General features: G+C 32.9%; 3 protein-coding genes across 6 annotated transcripts; 2 read left to right on the forward strand and 1 right to left on the reverse strand.

Annotated features, from left to right (window-relative positions):
- The first annotated feature begins 2032 nt into the window (after window positions 1-2032).
- On the forward strand, window positions 2033-8045 carry LOC110625078 (probable RNA-binding protein EIF1AD). Of its 3 annotated transcripts, none has more exons than XM_043961046.1 (5): window positions 2033-2267; window positions 4816-5093; window positions 6613-6688; window positions 6826-6952; window positions 7660-8045. In XM_043961046.1, exons 2-5 carry the CDS (start codon window positions 5058-5060, stop codon window positions 7853-7855), a joined length of 435 nt encoding a protein of 144 aa, XP_043816981.1. In that variant the 5' UTR covers window positions 2033-2267; window positions 4816-5057; the 3' UTR covers window positions 7856-8045. The 3 variants fall into 3 exon arrangements, with proteins under 3 accessions (XP_043816981.1, XP_043816980.1, XP_043816982.1); XM_043961045.1 differs by having other exon boundaries at window positions 2043-2267; window positions 4816-5110; XM_043961047.1 differs by lacking the exon at window positions 4816-5093 and having other exon boundaries at window positions 2043-2267.
- Window positions 8046-10276: 2231 nt separating this feature from the next.
- LOC110624875 (chlorophyll a-b binding protein 6, chloroplastic) lies at window positions 10277-11571 on the forward strand. The gene is made up of 4 exons (XM_021770296.2): window positions 10277-10555; window positions 10711-10813; window positions 10922-11210; window positions 11355-11571. The coding sequence occupies exons 1-4, from the start codon at window positions 10368-10370 to the stop codon at window positions 11504-11506; spliced, it is 732 nt and encodes a 243-aa protein (XP_021625988.1). The 5' UTR covers window positions 10277-10367; the 3' UTR covers window positions 11507-11571.
- Window positions 11572-12041: 470 nt separating this feature from the next.
- Window positions 12042-20446, reverse strand: LOC110624874 (ethylene receptor). Of its 2 annotated transcripts, none has more exons than XM_021770294.1 (7): window positions 20046-20446; window positions 18088-19088; window positions 16914-17282; window positions 16527-16793; window positions 16310-16437; window positions 15921-16118; window positions 12042-12976 (listed from the first exon to the last, which is right to left on the reverse strand). In XM_021770294.1, exons 2-7 carry the CDS (start codon window positions 18991-18993, stop codon window positions 12625-12627), a joined length of 2220 nt encoding a protein of 739 aa, XP_021625986.1. In that variant the 5' UTR covers window positions 18994-19088; window positions 20046-20446; the 3' UTR covers window positions 12042-12624. The 2 variants fall into 2 exon arrangements, with proteins under 2 accessions (XP_021625986.1, XP_043816979.1); XM_043961044.1 differs by lacking the exon at window positions 20046-20446 and adding an exon at window positions 19338-19383.
- Window positions 20447-20623: the final 177 nt, after the last annotated feature.

Genomic DNA, 20623 nt, shown 5'->3' on the forward strand with positions numbered 1-20623 from the left:
TTTATTTATTTTTATATATAAAAAATTTCAAAGAAAAATGATAAATATAATTATATTAAAAATTTGGGTTGGAGTGAAGATGAAAGGAATATAAAAGTTTAATTATCAAAATTATGAGATATATTTTTGAGCAAGGAGATGATTTTGCGTGATGAAAATGTTATTAAAATTTTTCCTATTAAATATATGCAATTAGCAATTTAAATTTATACAGTTAGCATTATGAAAATAAAATATATCGTTGGTACTTTTCTTAATGGCTTATTGTAAGAGACATTTTATTTAAATTAATTTAATTGAGAAAAAATAAATAAAAATTAATTTAATAATATTAATATTTAGTCATTACTTAGAAAAAAAACATTAATATTAAAAAGTTAGTATCGTGCCATGCATATTCATGAAATTTTCTTTTTAACCATAGGAGACATGAAATCTGCGGGTGAGTGTGTTCAGTTCAAATAAAAAAAATTGATCAAATTAAATTAATTTAAAAATTTAATTTGATTTTTTATTCATTTCAGTTTGATTTAATTTTTAATTTTAAAATTTTTTTATTATTTCAATTCGGTTTTGATTAAAAAAAAATCGAAAAAACTTACTGAATGGAATTAATTTGAAAATTCAATTTAGTTTTTTATTTATTTCGGTTTGATTCAATTTTTAATTTTAAAAATTTTAATTATTTCAATTCAGTTCAGTTTTAATTAGAAAAAAATAAAAAAATCTAACCGAATCGATTAGTGATAATAATATAATAATAAAGAGAGATTATATTATATTAAAGTTAAAATATTTCAATTAAATTTTAAAATATTAAAAATAAAGTGTGAAGCATACAAAATTTATTAAAAATTCAAATCTATCAAACTGAATCGAATCGAATCAGATTGATTCAGTTCAATTTGATTTTTAACTAAAATCGATTCGATTCAGTTTTCATAAATAGCAAAATTTTAATTTTTAATTTATTTGATTCGGTTTAATTTTAAATTAAACTGACTGAGTGTTGATACCTAATTAAACCTAATATCTACTATCTTCATCCCCATACTATGAAGATGGCTTATTTGCATTGAGTTAGGATATAGGGTCATTGATTCAAATTCCCTAATAGTTCATTAATACAGATTTCAAAATTGACTATTAATTAGTAATTTTTTTATTATAGAAATTAAATAATAATTTTTTAATATATAATTTTTTATAAATAAATTAAGATTTTTAAGATATTTTATATTTTCATATAATTGGATTTTATTATTACCATCTAAATTTTATCTCGACAACATATAAATTATACGAATAAAATTAATAAATACTTAAATTTAAATATTAAAATATAAAGAAGTGTTTAAATTAAATACAACAATGTCAAGTTGACAAAATACACATTTTGAATAAAATGTTTGTAATGTCATAAGTTATTAGCTAAATAATTTAATTAAAAAATTAGAAAAATAAATATAATATTTTGTTTGGTTCAGTTTCGATTATGAAATTATATGAAATTTAATTAAATTCTATTATTAGTATGCTATAAAACAAAATAAAAAATTCAATTCAATTTCATAAAATTTATAATTTTGGTATAATTTAATAATTGAAATTTATTTATTCCAATTTTCTAAACTACCTGTAGGTATAAAAGTTAAAAAAAATAATAATTTTTTTACTCTATCAAAAATTTGTATAATAAAAAATTAAAATTTTAAATTTTATTCATATTCAAAATATGAAATTTAATTAAATTATACAAAAGAGTTAAATATATGTTTACTCATAAATTATTTCAGATTAATCTAATAAATATTTAAACTAAAATATTAACTTAATAAACATTTCAATTAAAATTATATTTCTTTTCTCCCATAATTTTTATTTATTTTTTTATAATTATTTTAAAATTATTATTTAATTTTTTTAATATTATATAAAATATAAATAAATTATTATAATTTTATTTAATTTTATCTTATACTTAAAAAATAAAATATTATTTAATAAAATTTAATACTTTTGAAATTGAACCATCGTGAAGACAAAAAGTCTGAAAACTAAAACCTCAACCTGATCCTATTTCACATTCCCTCTCAAAAGCAAAACGCGCAGCCCTTGGCCGCCCCAACCTCACCTTTGCCTGCCGCTGCAGCTCCTCCTCCGTCACTCGGTGGTCCAATTTCTCCGCTGCAGCTCCTCACCGCAGCTGCTTCTCTCTCGGTCACGCCGCTGGCCTGCTGCTCCTCCATTGCCACTGGGCAGCGCAGGTTTGCTTTAAATAGTTTGTGGATGGGTTTTCTTTATGTAGCTATTGTGGATGGATTCGTTGAAATGTTTATTTCAGAAATGTTAAAATTTATTGAAGGTTATATGCTTTACGTGGATGGTTTTGCTTGAAATAGTATGCGAAATTTGTTGAAAATTTTATAAATTATGTGTATGGGTTTGTTGAAATTTATATAGTTTCTGTTTTGTTCTATAGCTATTATATGTTGATGAACTTAGATGGATTTTGTTCAATTTATAATCATATTAATGTTCGTTTATATATATATATATATATATATATATATATATATATATATATATATTTGGATTTATTTCATATATTTACTCTTAATTATTTTAAATTTTTTTTTTTTTCATCATCTTTCGTTTCGGTTTGAGTTCGGGTTCATGTAAGGATAAAATACCTGTAAATCTATTGGGTGATCAACATTACAGCAAAAAATAAGTAAAGATACTTGTGTTTCCTTGGGTTCAGTTAGTATGTGGGCAATGATAAATGGGTTGGGGAAGGATACGGGTAGTTCAATTTAATTTCAAAACGGGTGTGGGTATTATAGACATTAATGGGTTTGGATTTGCGTATCCAGAACCTCGCAGGTACTCTACCCCGCACCATTCCGTCATTAACTATCACTCTTCCTTATTCCAGTTACTGTCACTAGACTAGCATGACCTATCGTTGGAGTCATTGATTTCAGGTTCACCGCTTTTTCCTTTTCCTCATTGAAACTCATCTCATCTTTGTTAGAGACCATCCAAGCAATTGCTCTTCTTGGTCTGTCGTCTTTTGTCCTTTCCTTTTTAGTTATATCTGTCTCTTTATTTGGCAAAAATGTCTCTTTAATTTTTCATTGACTTTCTCATGCTGTAGATTTTCGTTTGTTAATGTAATACATTTAAATTATCCGATAAAAAATTTGTAACTTCAGATTCAAGAAAAAGGGAGTGAAAATTTTCAATTTTTTTCATGCCATGATTTTGGAATTGGCTCCTATTGTTTACATGAAACAAGTTGTGAAATTGTTGTGCTTCTGAGGTGGGGTTTTGAGTTTGTTGAGGTTATTGGATGGAAACATGTGTTGAGAGGAGGAGAGGGATGGTAATTTGCAAGCATAACTAATAATTATGTTGCTCCAACTCTGCCTATGTTTAAGTCAATACATCTCCACCCCTTTACTCAATTTCCTTTATGATTCCTCTTATCTATACGGAGAAGTTTTTTCTGGTGACATTTAATTAAGTTGGCTAGTCAATAATTAATTTGGAAAAGAAAATAAATATTGTAATTTGATGATTTGAAGGCTTCCTCTGTTCCTAGGCCTTTGGAAATTTAGAATAAAACATAAAGACAACAAACATTATTGAGATAATGGGTATTTTTTGAGTTGACATCAAATTTTAGTTAGAAAGTAGGCTACTTTGTTAAGTTTTTTTTATAGAGATATTTATATTTGTGACACAACACAGTATGGGATAATGGTATCACCTTTCAATTGGAGTACATTTAATAATGGGATGTTAGGTAGTTTGCATATTGGAGTTCAATAAATACTGCAAGGAGTATTGAGGAAGAGGTGTTTGTTACTTAGGCTTCATCTTTTTAGATTGTTTGTGCATGTGTGCCTCTCATCTTTTTTAGATCTGTTTTGCATGTGTGTAGTTTACCTTTTATATGTCATGTTAGAGGTCATATGTTGAATATGCAATCAATTCTTCTTGCGAATGAATATAATGGTTTCTGTATCGGAGAATGTTAAGTGCTTTTTGTGTCCGATAATACTGTGTGATATGAAAGATCATGTCAGTGACTTATTATGCAGTCGGTTTTTCATTCTCAGTGGAATTTGATTTTATTAGTTGGTTTCCTGATAAATACCAACTTGAGGTAAATTTATGGTAATACTGCAAATTCAGCAAAACCTTATGTCTAATAGGTTCATATTGTATTATTCATTTTTCACTATATCACCTATGTTAATGGAATTAAATATACGACTATCGGTGACAAAGTATTAGAAATATACAAGTATTGAATGATTGCCATGTGAAACATACAAGATAGAAGAGGGTTATGGTAAGAAAGGGATTTTCCATTGATAAACTTTCAATGATTAAGCTAGTCTAGAGACTAAGATATATGCTAATTGTTATGGCTTTGATAACGATTGTGACCCCGCATTGGGCCTTTACTTCTATTTAATATTGGCTTTGCAGTGTGGTAACAGAGTATAATGGCAAAAGCATGGATGGTTATAAGATGATTAGCTTTATATTGTTTTCTTCTCAGTTCCTGTTTGCCTACGTGGAAGATTATACTTAATCAGTTTGTATTAATTTTTTCTGATTAAGTTTCTTAATACCATATTGATAAATCTCTCATGTTCTTGATCAACTTCCCATTCTTGCTAGCCTAATATCTCTAAAATCTTCTAGAGTTTCTTTTTTTCTTTTTTCAAAAAAAAAAAAAAAATGAAGAGATAACATATCTAAGACAATCTCTATTCTTTACTTCAATTTTCCATGCAGATACATATTGTTGGAAGAGACAGCTGAATTTTTTCTGTCAGGGGATTGGGCAGGATGCTCTTGTGTGCATGTGCAAATAGTGGAATCCTTAATCATTAGAAATCTTGCCATAAATTCACTATACTTATCCTGCTTCAGTTTATATATATAGTACTAGATATAACAGAGGGAAGATAATATAATGAAAGGTGGAAGGAAGAATCTGAAGAGGGCAACAGAGGAATATAACTTAACACTTGAAGATGGCCAAAGCATCACACAAGTGGTGTCTCTTAGAGGTTCCAATCTCATTGAGGTTATTTTTCTTCATCCGAATCGAGGCTAGTGCTTCATGTTTAATCTTTTAAAGTCTGAATTAGGTTTACTTGTTTGATCTCATCACACATATCTTTCTATAGTGCTAGTGAGTTGTTAACACCCTTAGCTAATTGTCAATAATTAATATATTGAAGTCATAACGACACTAGAGTTCAACTGTATGCATTCTAGAGATATCTGGGATGCACTACCACCTGAACCAAAATTCCACACCAATGAACCATGTCTAAAACCAAAATTTCAACACAGACCCTATGAAGATCTCAATCAAATTTTTTTTAATTAATTTTTTGCCATGCTCTTGACTCAATTCATACATGATAAATTGCAAGTGTTTCAAGTCAGTAAAAAAAAAGACCTTTTCTGAGAGCTTCTACCCTTCCAAGGAGGGTTTTAATGCTGAATATTACCACCTCATGGTACTGCTGTCAAAAGGGTGTTAAACATACTTCAACATCCTTCAAAATGGTTGGTTGTTCGAAATCTGGATTATTCAAACCAAATACATTCACGTCTTTTAGTGTTTTTTCAATGATCTCTAAGCCACCACATTGTAACCTAAAAAGGGTTCTACTGCTTGCCAAATGAATTTGTTCAAAATTCATCCACGTACATGAGGTACTAATCAGATCCAAGTTACAAGAAAAAGTAATATGCCATCCATTTGTTAAGATAATTACTATCCCCATGGAACCTCAAAACCCCTTTTACCCTGTTCTTGATAAATCTTTTACTTATCAAGGTAATAAATGCAACAAAGAATTAATCAAAAAATAAAAGAAACTTCATATATGAACATCATATATGTATGGTTTAAGATTGTTATTGTCTTTTTTAAAATAGTGGACATCTTCGTCTGTAGTGCATATATGAGTATATACCATTTTCAATTGATAGATAGGGATTAAAGTTATTATTACGAACAAGAGCATATTTCTAATATGTTGATTATGAATGTCAAGACTGTTAATATCATCAATTTCTCATCTGTAGCTAGAACACCAATGATTAACATCAATAAATTTCCAGTCAAATTACATGATTCATAAATTCAAAATTTAGTCTCATCTTTCAATTTTATTAATTATTTTAGGAACTTGAGGGTAATAAAAATTCAGTTGTAACCATCTATAACACTTCCAATTTAAGTGAAATGTTGAAATGTTGAGAATGAGCCATCTATTTAAATTATTACATTATTTAAAATCTAAAGCAAAATAATGAAGTTACCATGGTGAAGCCTACAAATTATATGCATTTTCCCACTTTTTTTTTCTCTATTGTACCTTTTCCCTTTTTTGTAAGCAAATAATCTTGATGCTGTATGTAAAGCTCATTTAACAATGTGGATAAGCACAATTTAGCTCATAAGTGCTGCTGTCTCAACGCACAAAAGCTTGTTTTTATTTTGTAATCTGCACTTTGGAGGTTTGTGATAATTTCTTTGTTAATACTATGCTAATGTCTCTCTTGTTCAAGGTAATGGATGCAAAAGGTGAGAAGTCACTGGCATTGTTTCCAGCTAAGTTCCAGAAGAGCATGTGGATAAAACGAGGTATAATCTTGTCCTGCTCTAGCAGATTAATAGATTGGTCATTATTTGTTGAAGTTGAGTTGACCTCGAGGATCTTTATCCATGAACTGACTGAAACTGATTAGACATGGTGTTTAAATTGGTTTGATGATGTGCAGGGAGTTTTGTTGTTGTTGATGAAAGGGGAAAGGAAAAGGCTTTAGAGTCAGGTAGCAAGGTGGCATGTATAGTTTCTCAAGTTCTCTTTTATGAACAAGTTCGAGCACTTCAGAGATCTCCTGAATGGTTTGTTTCCTTAATATCTTTAAAACTAGAACATATTTAGAGTTTAGACAAGGTCTTGCTGCAAACTATTGTAGTATCTTGTACATATTTACTCAAAAAAGTGAACCTTGAAGCAAATTTCCTTGGTGTGACATCTGGTTTTTCTTATCATTACCTAATTTTTATTGTAGACATGTTCTGCATGTATAGGATATTATTGAAGCAGTTACAATTATTATGGGAAGTGGCTTTAATGGGCTTATTGCAGTGTTCAATCCAATAGAAGGTTAAATAACGCCTCTATTTGTAGCAAGCAGCATTGAGCCGAGAAGTTACTGCTATGGAGATTTTTTTTAGATGACTTTTATTCATTCTGGGATTGTGATATTGCTTGTTGTTTCTTCTTCATGTCCCCCCCCCCTTCTCTTTTTGTTTACCACCAAGGACTTATGGTAAAAGAATCGAAAATGCCTGAAAACGGCTAATTTTAGATCAGAAACATTAGTTGCTATGCCCGAAACACGCCATTTTCTTATTGAAAACACTGTAGAACTTGCATATCGAAATATCTTCTTGAAGTGTGACCTAATCTTTATCATTAATGAAAAGCACCTTGTCTTAGTACTGCTTTAGTCTGAAAAATATATGCTTCAAACTTCTGTTGCTTGGTCTCTTTTATTGATGAATTGCTCCTTTTCTTTACTTCTGACTTGTATCATTGAATACAGGCCAGAAATTTTCAAGTCCACCACATTGGATGATTCTAATGGGAGTTGCAAGAACACCTCGCAACAAGAAGATGATGAGCTTGATGCAAGTGATGATGATGGACTGCCCCCATTAGAAGCCAATATGAACAGAATCAAGCCACCAGAGCTCCAATCGGATGCAGAATCAGATTCAGGATCGGAAACAGATTCATAAAATATTTATACATGTAGCCCTTGAGTTCATCCAAGGCAACTCAAAATGCAAATGGAGTGTGCCTCAAATTCAAATTAATTTATGCTTTCCTCTCTTTTTATTTTCCTTTCTTTTTTCAAAAAAAGAAAAACAAAAAAGTTGCAAATGTTTTTTTAAGGTTGATTATTGCATTACAGTGAGAATTGGTTGAGGTCCTGGGGAAAAAGTTAACTGGATGGAAGAAAATATCAGCTTTGCCTGTTCTAAAACTCTATATGGGAGAGCTTTCGGTAGCTGTTGTCATTTGAAATCTTTCAATCTTTCCAGTTGCTACAACGGAGAATGACAACAACGAACATTATAAAAGAAACTTCTTTTTCTGCAAGATCTTGTGGGGTTTATGGTTATTGACCTTGTAATTCAAGAATGACCCTTTTCTCCTTTTGTAATTACACAAGCAATAACCTTTTGTTTAGGGATGGTAAGTATTTTTGAATACTTGATTTGACTGAATTTTATTTTTGGTAGTTAACATCACTTGCCATAACCCTGCCCAGCTCAACACGAAAAACGACGTCCAACTCGGCTATTGATCCATCCAACATTGCAGCATCTGAATTCATCTCAATAAAGCCATTAGATGGTGGATTCCAGCTTACAATCCATAGACTACGAGAAGTGAGAGATAAGTTCGTATCTCCCTGCCACAGAACAAACCCTAGCCATCCTCATCAATGGCGTACAGGTTGAATGCACGGGCAATCACACGTAAGATAAAGCACATACTCATGAGCACCACACAACACTAGACTTAATCCCAATCTCCTCAAGTAATTCACTTACAGGGAGAACTTTTAATGATGCTTGCCATGAAAAGTTCAATACCTTATGGCTCATCTGTACTTTTCACAATTTTTTAAGGGAAATTAGGGTCTCATATAGAAAAATTCATCCATCTATCAATTTTAAAAAAATATATTAAAATATTTCTAATATTTTAAAAAATTTATTAATAAATTTTTCATTAATTTTATCCGTAAAATATTTTACTATTTAATTCTTAAAATTTTAAAAAATATATTAGTTAGTCTTTTAAATTTTTAAAAACTCTATTAATTAATCCCTCCATATTAATAGTATTTTAAATTTTTTTATAATACTTAATAATTAAAATCAACATAAGATTAATTTTTAAACTTTTTAAAACATTAAAAATATATATATATATATATATATATTTTTTTTTTTTTTTTAAAGAAAAAGTCATCTTGCAAAGAAGGATGTGTTATAGGTGCACTATGACGCAATTTTAATGCTACATGGTACTCCACACAACATATTCCCCAGAAGGATGATAATGCCACACACATCATTCCGGTGTAGAAAAAAAAAAAAAAAAACTCAAAACAATTTAATTAAGTATTTTTTTAAAAAAAATTACACTAAAAGTATTTAATTAAATTCTTATATCACTATAATGTTTTCTTTAAGATAATTTTTTTAATTAAATAGTAATATATTCTTACATTTTAAATGGGAAAATTAGTAAAAAAAGTTAAATAAAATTGAACTTGCAAATTTATTTATTTTGAACCATGTAAAAAATCATGTGAAATGGAATAAATACATAAATTTAAATTCTCACACAATCTACTATTGTTCACTAAACTTTTATTTATTTTAAAAATTAATTATTTTTAATTATGTTAAAAGAATTAATTGTTTCAATGAAAAGATGTAAAAAGATATGATGAAAATTAAATAAAAACATGTTATAAGCTTTAATTTAAATTGAACCTATTTGTTTAATGCTCTTATTATCATAATTTGTTTAATTTTATCTTATTTTTAACATAATTTTTCATTAATTATTTATGTTCTAAAACAATAGTTCAACTTCTCACTTAGCACTTAATTCAAACTGCATATTATAAATAATGATTTTATTATTTTAATAAAATTAATATCCTTATTTTATATTAAATATGAGTAAAATAAAAAAATTAATAAAAATTATTTTTTAATTCGAATAACTATAATTTATTATTTATATAAAAAATAAAATTAATAAAAATTATATATTTAAGAGAGAGTTTTTGAAATATATAAGTAATGTTATTATTTAATTTTTATTATATAATAAGATCATTTAATTATAATCGTTAAGAATTTTATTTTTTTAATATTTTTTAAAATTATTTTAATTTTTTTAACACTAACAATTAAAATTATATTTTAAATAAAAAAATTAACTAATAAATATTGAAATCCAAATAAATTTTTTTTTGTAGATTTCAGTCAACCTCCACCACACATGTACGGGATATTCCACGCAGCCTTGAAACTGGATTGATAAATCCGACGTGGCCCAATAGCACATCCCAATCAAGTCTCCTTAGCCAATAACAATCGTTACTTAGATTTTCCATGAATCTTCTTCTTCGTACACTTGTACTCTCCTCAAAGCCTTGCCTCCTTCCATTCTTCTCCACTTCTTAATCCATTCTCAGCAACCCAGTTTCAGATTCCTACAATGGCCGCCAACACGTTGATGAGCTGTGGCATTGCCACTGCTTTCCCTTCTCTTCTCTCCTCTTCTAAGTCCAAATTCGCCACTGCAATCCCTCTTCCTAGCGTCAATGTCTCCTCTCGTATCACCATGTCTGCTGATTGGATGCCTGGCCAGCCCCGCCCTCCTTATCTCGATGGCTCCGCTCCTGGGTAATAAGCAATTTACAATCTTGGAGTATTAATCTACACCAAGTGTTTGATGTGTTTGTTTATTTTAATTGATTATTTTATGTTACATAATACTGGTTAATCAAACGCAGAACTCATTGGTTGATGCGTTTTCTTCGTTTGTTTTTATTCCTCAGTGACTTTGGGTTCGACCCACTTCGTCTAGGTGAGGTCCCTGAGAATCTTGAGAGATTTAAGGAGTCTGAACTCATTCACTGCAGATGGGCTATGCTTGCTGTTGTAAGTTTGTAATCTAGCTTCCCTGGAATTTGCCTGTTACAATCTTTTCAGTTTCCGTAGTTCAAGATTTTGTCGTTGAAAGTAATTGATTTGGATGGGATGTTTCAGCCTGGAATCCTAGTGCCAGAGGCCTTGGGGTTAGGCAACTGGGTGCAGGCACAAGAGTGGGCTGCAGTTCCTGGTGGACAAGCTACCTACTTGGGTCAACCAGTTCCATGGGGAACCCTCCCAACCATTTTAGTCATCGAGTTCCTTGCCATTGCCTTCGTTGAGCACCAACGCAGCATGGAGAAAGATCCTGAGAAGAGGAAGTACCCTGGTGGTGCTTTTGATCCTTTGGGCTACTCCAAGGACCCTGCAAAGTTCCATGAATACAAGGTCAAGGAAATCAAGAATGGTAAGCACCCATTAAATATATTGTTTATCCATGGTAATGGGCTCCATTGCATTGCAATGGACGGCTATGGTTCAATCTTAATTCGCAACTGTTAATGGTTAAGATAAATTAAACATTTTTTGGGGGGCAAAATTTGATGTGCAGGTCGTCTAGCACTATTGGCATTTGTGGGAATCTGTGTACAACAATCAGCATACCCAGGGACAGGACCATTGGAGAACTTGGCAACACACTTGGCAGATCCATGGCACAATAACATTGGGGATATTGTCATCCCTAGATCTCTTTTGCCTTGAACAAAGATTCATTTATCCACTGTAAAATTCCCATGTCACCATCTGTAATGAAACAGATTTTCCCATCTTTGGCCTGCCTATATATATAAGTGTGTGTGTGTGTGTGTGTGTGTGTGTGTTCATGGTGTGAGGCTGGGACCTTCACTCTAGGGGTTTCTCTTACTGTCCTACGCCACTTAAACAATCATGGATGTCAATTTTCTTGTGAATTAGAATGATTCTAGTACCCCTAATCAGTCATTAGTAGATACTAAGAGAGCTTAACCAGGAAATGAAAATGGATAACATGCACATGAGAGTAAAATCTTTGTTGGATAATTGATAGCTAATTGTAGTGTAGTTGAATTTCCTCATGGTGCAGCTTTCTTCGCTACTTTCCTTCAAAATATAAGATCAAGGCCTAGTTGACCACAATACTCTTGTAACTTCATTTTTTTCCTTCCCTCCTTTTTTTAATCATAGAATTTCAACTTTAGCAGTCGACAGCATGCACACTTGAATTCTTTGTAGTTATTTATTTTTCAGTAAGAACATGGAAACGAAAATATAATCTTAAGTTATTATAGGTAAAACATCTGAGGAAAGGTCCAATAAGAATATTTGATACACATTTCAATAGATAGTTTTGGCTACAAAACACAATAGAAATTAGAAATGGTTACTCTACATGTACCTTTTCATTACACCACCAACATTTTACGTACCCTTCAGAGTTCAGATCCTCCCAATCTCACAAACACCACCTCACTCAAAAGCAATTACTTCTCAAACTCCCTGCTTGAAATAATTCATTTATGAGAATTCAATCAGTTTTGACACAATCATTTGAATTCTTGCAAAATTCTTTATTCCAAAAAGACCCGACTTCAAACTTCTCATCCACATGATAAACTTTTTAGAAAACACGTCTGAAGGACAAAGAAAGGATTTAGGGACCCAATCTCCATCCTGGATCCGGTTGTTCAATCTGGCTGCACAAAAAGGATACATTATTCATAGACTGGCTTTTGGCAATCCTGTAAACTCCCCAGTGCTCCATCTCCACTGTGATGCTCTATACTATGGTATGTACACAACAACTAACCAGAACTCAGGCTCTTCCTTTTACATCCTAATGCTTACATGGCCTCAAAAAGAACCCGATGCTCCAAAAGATCCGATAAAACCCCCCTCATCTTGTCAACAGAGACAGGTTTCAGTATTACACCATCCATGCCCACCCTCATGCAGTTTTCCTTTGTCACCTTATTTGTGTTTGCAGTAAGTGCAACTATTAAAGGCCTTTCATGACGTTTTGTGAATTTTTCGTGTATGCGGATAGCAACTTCAAAACCATCAGGCATGCACACATCCACAAATACCACATTGTGATCCTGAGAAACTACTCGCAAACACTCATCGCTGGAGCTCACAGTTGTCACATCACACCCCAAGTGCACAAGAAGACCTTTTGTTATCGTCCTGCTAACCCTGTAAACCATAAGCAAATTTGATGTTACATCTACCCAAGAAGAATTTGCTTAACTGCAGATATCAGTATCAGAATACTGCATATATTAGCTATTTTATTAATTTATGTTAGACCAAACTGCGAAAGAACCCTAGCTCCATTTAGTGTCTTGACACCTATTTTTCCCCCTTCGATCACATGATTCATAGCAAGGAAGCAACTATAAATTGATTCTGTGTAAACATAAGCCTGAAAGCACTGCAGCATAAACAAGCAGAAAGCTCCCAAACCCATTGCCACAAGTAAATCTGGCATATTAAGCTCTTCATCTAAACTCTAACCAATGTAGATCTAAAAAAATTCTCATTTAAAAAATAAATCTTGAATATCATACAAGCTGTGCCTCTGTTGTCCCTAGCAAAGACAGCTTCCAATTCTGTTTTGATTTTTGCATCATTTTACTGATCCTCTCATGTCATAACCTTGTGACTGGTTTGACAAAGGAAATGAACATAGAAGATATAACTAAACAGTGAAAAGAAGGGGATTTATTAGGTTAAAGTCTTGAACGAGGATAGAGATTGCTATCTAAAACGCGCCAATCCCATCCCTATTTTTTTCCCCCTGGAATTTGTCATGTCATGTATTCTAGTTGTTGATGTCCATAAGGAATTGATTTCTCTCAAAACTTGAATCAAGATGAAACTCGCAAAGTAGCCCAATTGATCTTCAAAGCCCCAAAATACAACACTTGGCATTGCATACAAAACAAAATTAGTGAATCATTCCATATTTCGACAAGCTTTAACCAAATTCATAGCATTCACAGTATACAATAGGCACGCACTGGTGACTAACCGCAGGACCTCTTTTTATGTTAAATTTGAAGACCAGTAGGGAGACACATCCAACAAAGTTTCAAGGAACAGTTGCTTGTTTTGCATGTGTAATGAGACAGCAAAACAGATACTTGCACTATTTGCACTCTGGCTGACGTACTGCTCAGAAATAGGTTGAAATGATTAGGTTATTACTTAATGTATGTTGTGAAAGAGTAAATTTCCCCATTTTATGGCATCAATAAACAAGTAGAACCTTCCCTCTCTTCTCTATCCTCCTCTTTACCCTCCATAAGATTTCAATAATCTAATAGGTAAGAATTTGACAAAATAACTAAAAATCCCTTTGAGGTGTTACTTGTTGTCCAACAGAACAAGAAAATTTAACTCTTGTAACTACCATAGTTTACCTGATCAATACTTCTATATGGTTTTACTATTATGAACATTAAATTATTTACATCCCATTATTAGAAAATTTGTTCATGCAGACTTCAGGAATCATTGGTCTGCCTTGGAATTGGAATAGACGTTATCTAGACTCATTTCCACCTAAATGCAAGTGATTTACAATGACAAATATGTAATAAAAAAAAGTGTATTGCTTGGTAGTTGGTACACCAAAAAGAAACAGGAATCATATTGATGTAGAACAAGCACTAGATATTGGTGTCTTTGATACCAAGTTGATGTAGAACCAGAAGAAATCAAAGGATGAATAGAAACAAAATCTCAAAATTTAGACAAGATTAACTACACATAGTCCATCAACTAGTCCTATTAGTAACTAATTAGGAATACTACACCAAAACAAATTAGAAATAATAAACAAACTCAAACTAGGAAGATAGTAGTAAACCTCATGTAATAGAACACTTCCAATATTGCATCTCATATCCTAGCAATAGGGTTCCATTTTCATTTCCAGAGTAACCAAACATGGCCTTCAATTGCTAAAGCAAAAAAGGATCCTCGATGAGCAAAATACCCATAGATCTATAGTCTAACTGACTTAGGGACAAACTATTTTATTTAACTATGTACCTAGTACATAAACTCAGAAATCCATTCGGCCATAATTACCTTTATTTATAAAAAATGACTTCCTAGTCATTAGAAGGAAAGAAGACATGTTATGTTGTTTGCATACCTCAGTGTCTCCCTAGTTTCTACCCCATACATATATTGAGTGTTTAGTTAAGTCATCATATGCAATGCAAGTAACTATTGGTCTTTTTACACTGATGCCCGTATGTTATATAAATGTCTAAGAGCTAGAACACACTATTCTCTATAAAGAAGTTAATAGTCTTCTTTTTCTAAAGTATTGCGAACACAACAAGTTTTCTCATGCAAAAGTTTACAATTTTTTTTATTCTAACATTTAATATTTTATCTAACAATATTTGTGTTGGAACTCTGCCACAGCACAATGGGGCCAACTAGTGCATCTAAAGGCATGGATATGGAGGAAACTTTAGTAAAGAGAATAAAAGTGCAATTAAATAATAGAATATGGACAGAGTAAATTTTTATAATAAGAAATCACCATTATGATATAATAATTCCTAAACCAAGATATGCCTTTTCAATTTTCTTGTTTCTTTTTATTTGCGAATGACATACGTTTAGAAGGAATGGAGATGTTAAGAATTTAACATCTGACTGCAAAACTGTAAGGTAGACACATGATCACAAGCCAAAAAGCTAAAATTAATAAATAAGATTAACTTACCATATGGAATACATATTATTATTATCTTGTGAACCATATGAGTGAAGTAGTGAACCATATAAAGTATCACAAATTCAGTTACAAACACATTAGGACCAAATAGATTCGATCCCCATTGGAAGCGCTCCATATATGCCTGAAGCTTTCATATATTATATCCTAAGAAAAACTGCAATGTTCCAAAGAACTATACTGGCGGAACTATGAAAAAGCACATTTCTATTATTCTTTGATACTATTTCTAATGTTTTGAGAACTCAATTCCCTTCTAAGTTCTATGCTATGGACGGAAAACAAGTGAGCCACAAGGCAGCATAATAGTCACCCAATTATAGTAAACCCCTCATGAACTAATGATATATGCTATCATGAAAATTGCATGTTACTGACCCGTTATCATCCATTAGAATAACTTTAAGCCCAGCAAAAGTCGTTTGCCCATGAATTGGTGGCATTTTTGGCAAAAAAGGAAGCTTAGATTCATTTGAGCGCTCAAGAATCCCAAGTTTTACAACAAAGATAGCAGTGCATCCCTTGCCAAGTCCCTCACTTTCAATCCAAATGTGTCCTTCCATAAGATTTACAAACCTGCAGGCATGCAAAAGGTACAATAAATACCATACTGCATTTTCATTAACTTCATCACATGCAATCCTGTCTATCAATTTATTTTATAAAAGAAAACCATACCATTAGCAGAGCAGTATATTTGTAGCTGATCAGATTGCCTGAATCTAAAAAAGATATTGACTGTATTAAAATGAGCAGCAATAATGTACCTCTTACAAATTGCAAGCCCAAGTCCACTGCCACTGGAATTTCTGGTGGCCAAAGATTGACTTTGTGCAAATTTAGTGAACAATTTGGGAATATCTTGGGGGTTTATCCCTAGTCCCTCATCTTTCACCTATGCCAGAATACAGCCACATATATCAACTTTTAGCATTAACAACTGAGATCTCGAAGCAAAGATGTTATTGAGATCAAACTACCAACCTGTACACGCAAATAAAAGTGATTATCACTTGGCACTGGAAAAAAATCAGGAAAATGAAGATCCCTTAATGAATCTGGTTTAGCAACAAAAGCTGTGATCGAGATGTTGCCTTCTTTCGAGAACTTCACAGCATTACCAACAACATTTAAAATGGCTTGCATAAGGCGTTTCTCATCACCAATGGCATATTCTGGCAAATCTGGAGCCAAATTTAATGTAACAGCCAACCTTTTAACAGATGCAATAGGCTTGATCAAGTTAAGCACCTGGAATGGGCAAAACACTTAACTCAATTCAGCAACTAAATGCTCCCATATATTTTTATAATTTCACAGATTCAAGGTCCACAATGAAATTAGCAATTTAATGGGATCACACAATCCTACCTCCCAGAATACAGAGTGAAGATTAAAAGTTCCCAGGTCAAGTTGAAGGCTGCCATCTTCAAGCCTTGAAAGGTCTAATACATCATTTATTAGAGTAGCCAAGAGGTTACTGCTCTTAAGAATTGTCTCAACCATCAGGCGCTGTTCAGGTGCCAGCTCAGTTTCTTGCAGTAAGGAAGAAAGTGCAATAATTGCATGCATGGGAGTTCTCATCTCATGGTTCATGACAGCTAAGAAATCATTGCGAGCACGAATAGCTGTTTCAGCTTCTCTCCTTGCAAGGTCGAGCGCAACATTCTGCTCCATAAGAAGATCCCTTGCCCTCATCGACTCTTCTAAGATAGCAGCATGCGATAAAGCAACAGCCACCTGGTTAGAATATAAGATTTCATAATCAGACAAGCAATGAATCATTAATTGCAATTTTAGATTTTATGATCTTTTCATTTGCTTCCATTTAGGTTCCATTTTAAACGAGTACCAAGTTAGCTGTAAATGACCACAGTTCTCGACAAACTTCAGTCAAGTATTCTAAGTTGTTTAGTGCCTGCATAAGTGCACCACTAATAGCTAAATTGGAGTTAATGTTCTTTCCTGTTTCTTACTCCTCATCCCTTTCTTTCACTCTCTACCCTGATTTCTTCTTTTCTTGACACTTGATTTCTTTCTTTTTCCCCTGCTTTCTCTATTCAAATTCTCTTCTTCCTCATCCTGCCGTTCTATCCTTCTATTCCAGTGGGAAGTTCTATTGCTTTTCATCTGACTTCTTTCCTCTCTTGTGCTATTTGTTTTACTTCTTCACCATTAGCAAAACCTCTTTCTCTTTAACTTAGTATAGGTTCACCATGCAAGCTGCAAAATGGTTTTCTAGTGCCACCATAGAACAATGTGCTGGCATTTACGTATTGTTAACATAAGAAATGACTATCCATTTTTGCAAAAGGCAGATAGGGTGAGCAGCCAACTCGTTCAGAAACTGAACTTACAGCCAATTATGACCTTGCATAGACCTTAAAATAAGAAGCTACTAATGCAGTATGTAGTATAAGTATGAACTCTAATAGCAGATAAAATAACAGTATATATGCATATGTATGACATTTTTACTAAAGTTAAACTGGAAATATGGTATGCCATGCAAGCAATCGCAAGATAATAGATAAGTCCTGTTAACCTGATCAGCAACTACTTCAACAAGCTCCAACTCGTAAGCATGCCACTGTCTTGCACTATCCGAGGGAAGCATTAAAACCATTAAAGCATAGCGTTTGGTAGAAAGCTCAGGCCAATCATTGATTTGGAAATTAGAGAGGTGAAGAAGTGGAACTCGAACAGCAACCACCTCTCCAGGCATATACTTTCCTGCAAAAGGCCGTATTCTTGCCAGTGGACAGTTAGGTGATATCTTTACAGCACGGTTACTACTGAATATTTTATTAACCACAGGAAGATGGATAGGCACAGTATAGCCAACAGGATTTTGCTGACGAAGAGTGTAGGAAAGTTGAAGTTCTAATCCAGTCCGAGTGGGCATCCACAAGGCACACTCTTCCAATGCCAATGTCCTTCCCAGTTCAACAAGCGTGGTCTTTAGTATGGTGTGTCTATCAAGAGTGCTCCTGATCTCATGAGTTAACATCCTAACATGCCGGCCTGTTTCTTCCTGTGTACGGATCAGGCCCATCTCTCTATCAAGTTCTGCAGCCTTGTTTTTCAAAATCAGTTCTCTAGTTTTAACACTCAAAAGATCAGGAATTATGTGCACAAGCATAAGGGCAGTTGCACAAGACACTACAGCAGTCAAAACTTTAGCCACGGTCATCACTATTGCCACTGTTCGAGAATGCATGGTAAAAGTCCATAAATTAATAAGATGTGTTGCCCCACATAGAACTATAAAAGCACCAAACTGCACAAGGACCCATCTATAAGGAAACACTGCTGATTTCTTAACAAAATAAATGAGCTCCAGAGGAATGGAGAAATAAGCAAGAGCAATGAAGAAATCTGAAATATATTGATACTTCATCAAGAGTTCCTCAGGTGGCCATTGTGGGTCAACACAGTTGCAAGATTCCATTCTGAATGAAACTGAATCACGTCAGCACAATGCTTCCTTTAAGTCTGACTTACGTGCAACAAGCTCCACAATCATATTAATGCACTTTGTGCTCCCTGCAGTCCCACCATCAACAATGCTCCCATCAAATAATAACCATGGTAAGCTACCACATTGAATTAATAACCACCAAGCCAGTATATTTTATCAAGGAATGACAACAAAAACACAATCAACATTCTACCAACACGTCATAGTTTACATAAAAAAAAAAAAAAAAAATCATAACCAATACACTAAAAAAACAAGTTAATGAAAAAAGACAAAAGACACAATATGTATCCAACGATTTCAAAGATTCTCACCCAAAAGAAAAGGAAAGCATTTTTAGAATCCAGCATTTCTCGGAATATTCCTCGACCATATTTACCTCCTCTGTTTCAAAAATTCAAGGAAGGCGTCCCATTAGATTTTACTAGTTCCCCAAAAATTAAAATCCTTTGAAGGAATGAGTATGGAAGTGGGAAGAATTTGAAGAGAGAGGGTGTTTATCTTGAATTAGCGATGGTGAAAGTAATAATGGATACACATTGGATGCACGTCGAATTTAAATTAAAAATTTTCATGAATACTAACTACAATTCCCTGGTCACACATTAGAAGAACGGCGGTGGATTGGGCGAGAATATAAATCTTCCTATCTAGATACCTTGGATTTAGGCATGCTTGCTTGCTCAGCTCTGCCAACCATGCCATCCTCAACATATCAGAGCCAAATTATTAAAGAAAAGAAAAAAAAAAGGATATAGAGAGATAAGGGGAGGGGGGAAGCTGAGCTACTATCTAGTTGTGGAAATCACACAAAACATTAGTAAAGCAATCCCATGATTAGAGAGAGCTTCTCACTAACAAGTCAATTGACAGCCAAAAGCACTCTTTTTTCTTTTCTTTCCTTTTCTTTTCTTTTTCTCGATTGCATAGCAAATAGCACAAACAAAAATCTCCAAGAAAAGAAAAGGAAAGAAAAAAGAAAATCCATCCCCAGCCACTAGACCTAAAACATCAATTCTTACCGAGTCCAGTACATGCAGTAGGTCAACAAATTCGCACCCAAAGATTCCTTCCATATTCCTCCCAATTGAACGCGTTGTTACCCTCCCAAAGATGAAAACTGCCACCTGAAGCAGGGAACCACCGGCGGGATCTTCTATAATGCACAGAGAAAAGAGCAGCAAGATAGGAGAAATCGACAAATAAATTTGTTGATTAAGGGAGAAAAAATGCCAAGCAAGCTGAGATGAAAGCAGACGGTGGTTGAAGTAAAGTGGGGGAAAAGAGAGTATGGAGAGGAGCGGAGGCTGCTGGGGATTTGAGAAAGAGTCCTCACCAGTCGCCCTCGGTCATAACTGGGAAACTACATGTGATCTAAATAAAAACCATACTGTTCGCTGAAGGTCGGTCTAGAGTTCAGACATGAGCTCGGTCTGGTTTTTATCGGGATTCATGAATTTAGATTTGATTGGTCGTTGATTGAAATCAAATTTAATTCTTCAATTTTATCAATTTGGATCCAATTTGAAGTTTAATTATTATTTTAAAATTAAAAAATTTAATTCTTTTATTATATTATGCTCGTACATTACGTAGATAA

Source organism: Manihot esculenta, chromosome 10 (genome assembly GCF_001659605.2).
Source record: "Manihot esculenta cultivar AM560-2 chromosome 10, M.esculenta_v8, whole genome shotgun sequence".
NCBI classification, from domain to species: domain Eukaryota; kingdom Viridiplantae; phylum Streptophyta; class Magnoliopsida; order Malpighiales; family Euphorbiaceae; genus Manihot; species Manihot esculenta.

Bases quoted from the DNA above. Each gene is read 5' to 3' on its own strand.
- LOC110625078 (XM_043961045.1), top strand. From the start codon at position 4,997: ATGAAAGGTGGAAGGAAGAATCTGAAGAGGGCAACAGAGGAATATAAC. The intron at 5,111-6,612 runs GTTATTTTTCTT...CTCTTGTTCAAG, and splicing joins GAGGTTCCAATCTCATTGAG to GTAATGGATGCAAAAGGTGA. The intron at 6,689-6,825 runs GTATAATCTTGT...GATGATGTGCAG, and splicing joins GAGCATGTGGATAAAACGAG to GGAGTTTTGTTGTTGTTGAT.
- LOC110624875 (XM_021770296.2), top strand. From the start codon at position 10,368: ATGGCCGCCAACACGTTGATGAGCTGTGGCATTGCCACTGCTTTCCCT. The intron at 10,814-10,921 runs GTAAGTTTGTAA...GGGATGTTTCAG, and splicing joins GATGGGCTATGCTTGCTGTT to CCTGGAATCCTAGTGCCAGA. The intron at 11,211-11,354 runs GTAAGCACCCAT...TTTGATGTGCAG, and splicing joins GGTCAAGGAAATCAAGAATG to GTCGTCTAGCACTATTGGCA.
- LOC110624874 (XM_021770294.1), bottom strand. From the start codon at position 18,993: ATGGAATCTTGCAACTGTGTTGACCCACAATGGCCACCTGAGGAACTC. The intron at 17,283-18,087 runs GTTAACAGGACT...TATTCTAACCAG, and splicing joins TTGAAGTAGTTGCTGATCAG to GTGGCTGTTGCTTTATCGCA. The intron at 16,438-16,526 runs GTTGGTAGTTTG...ATTCTGGCATAG, and splicing joins ACTTTTATTTGCGTGTACAG to GTGAAAGATGAGGGACTAGG.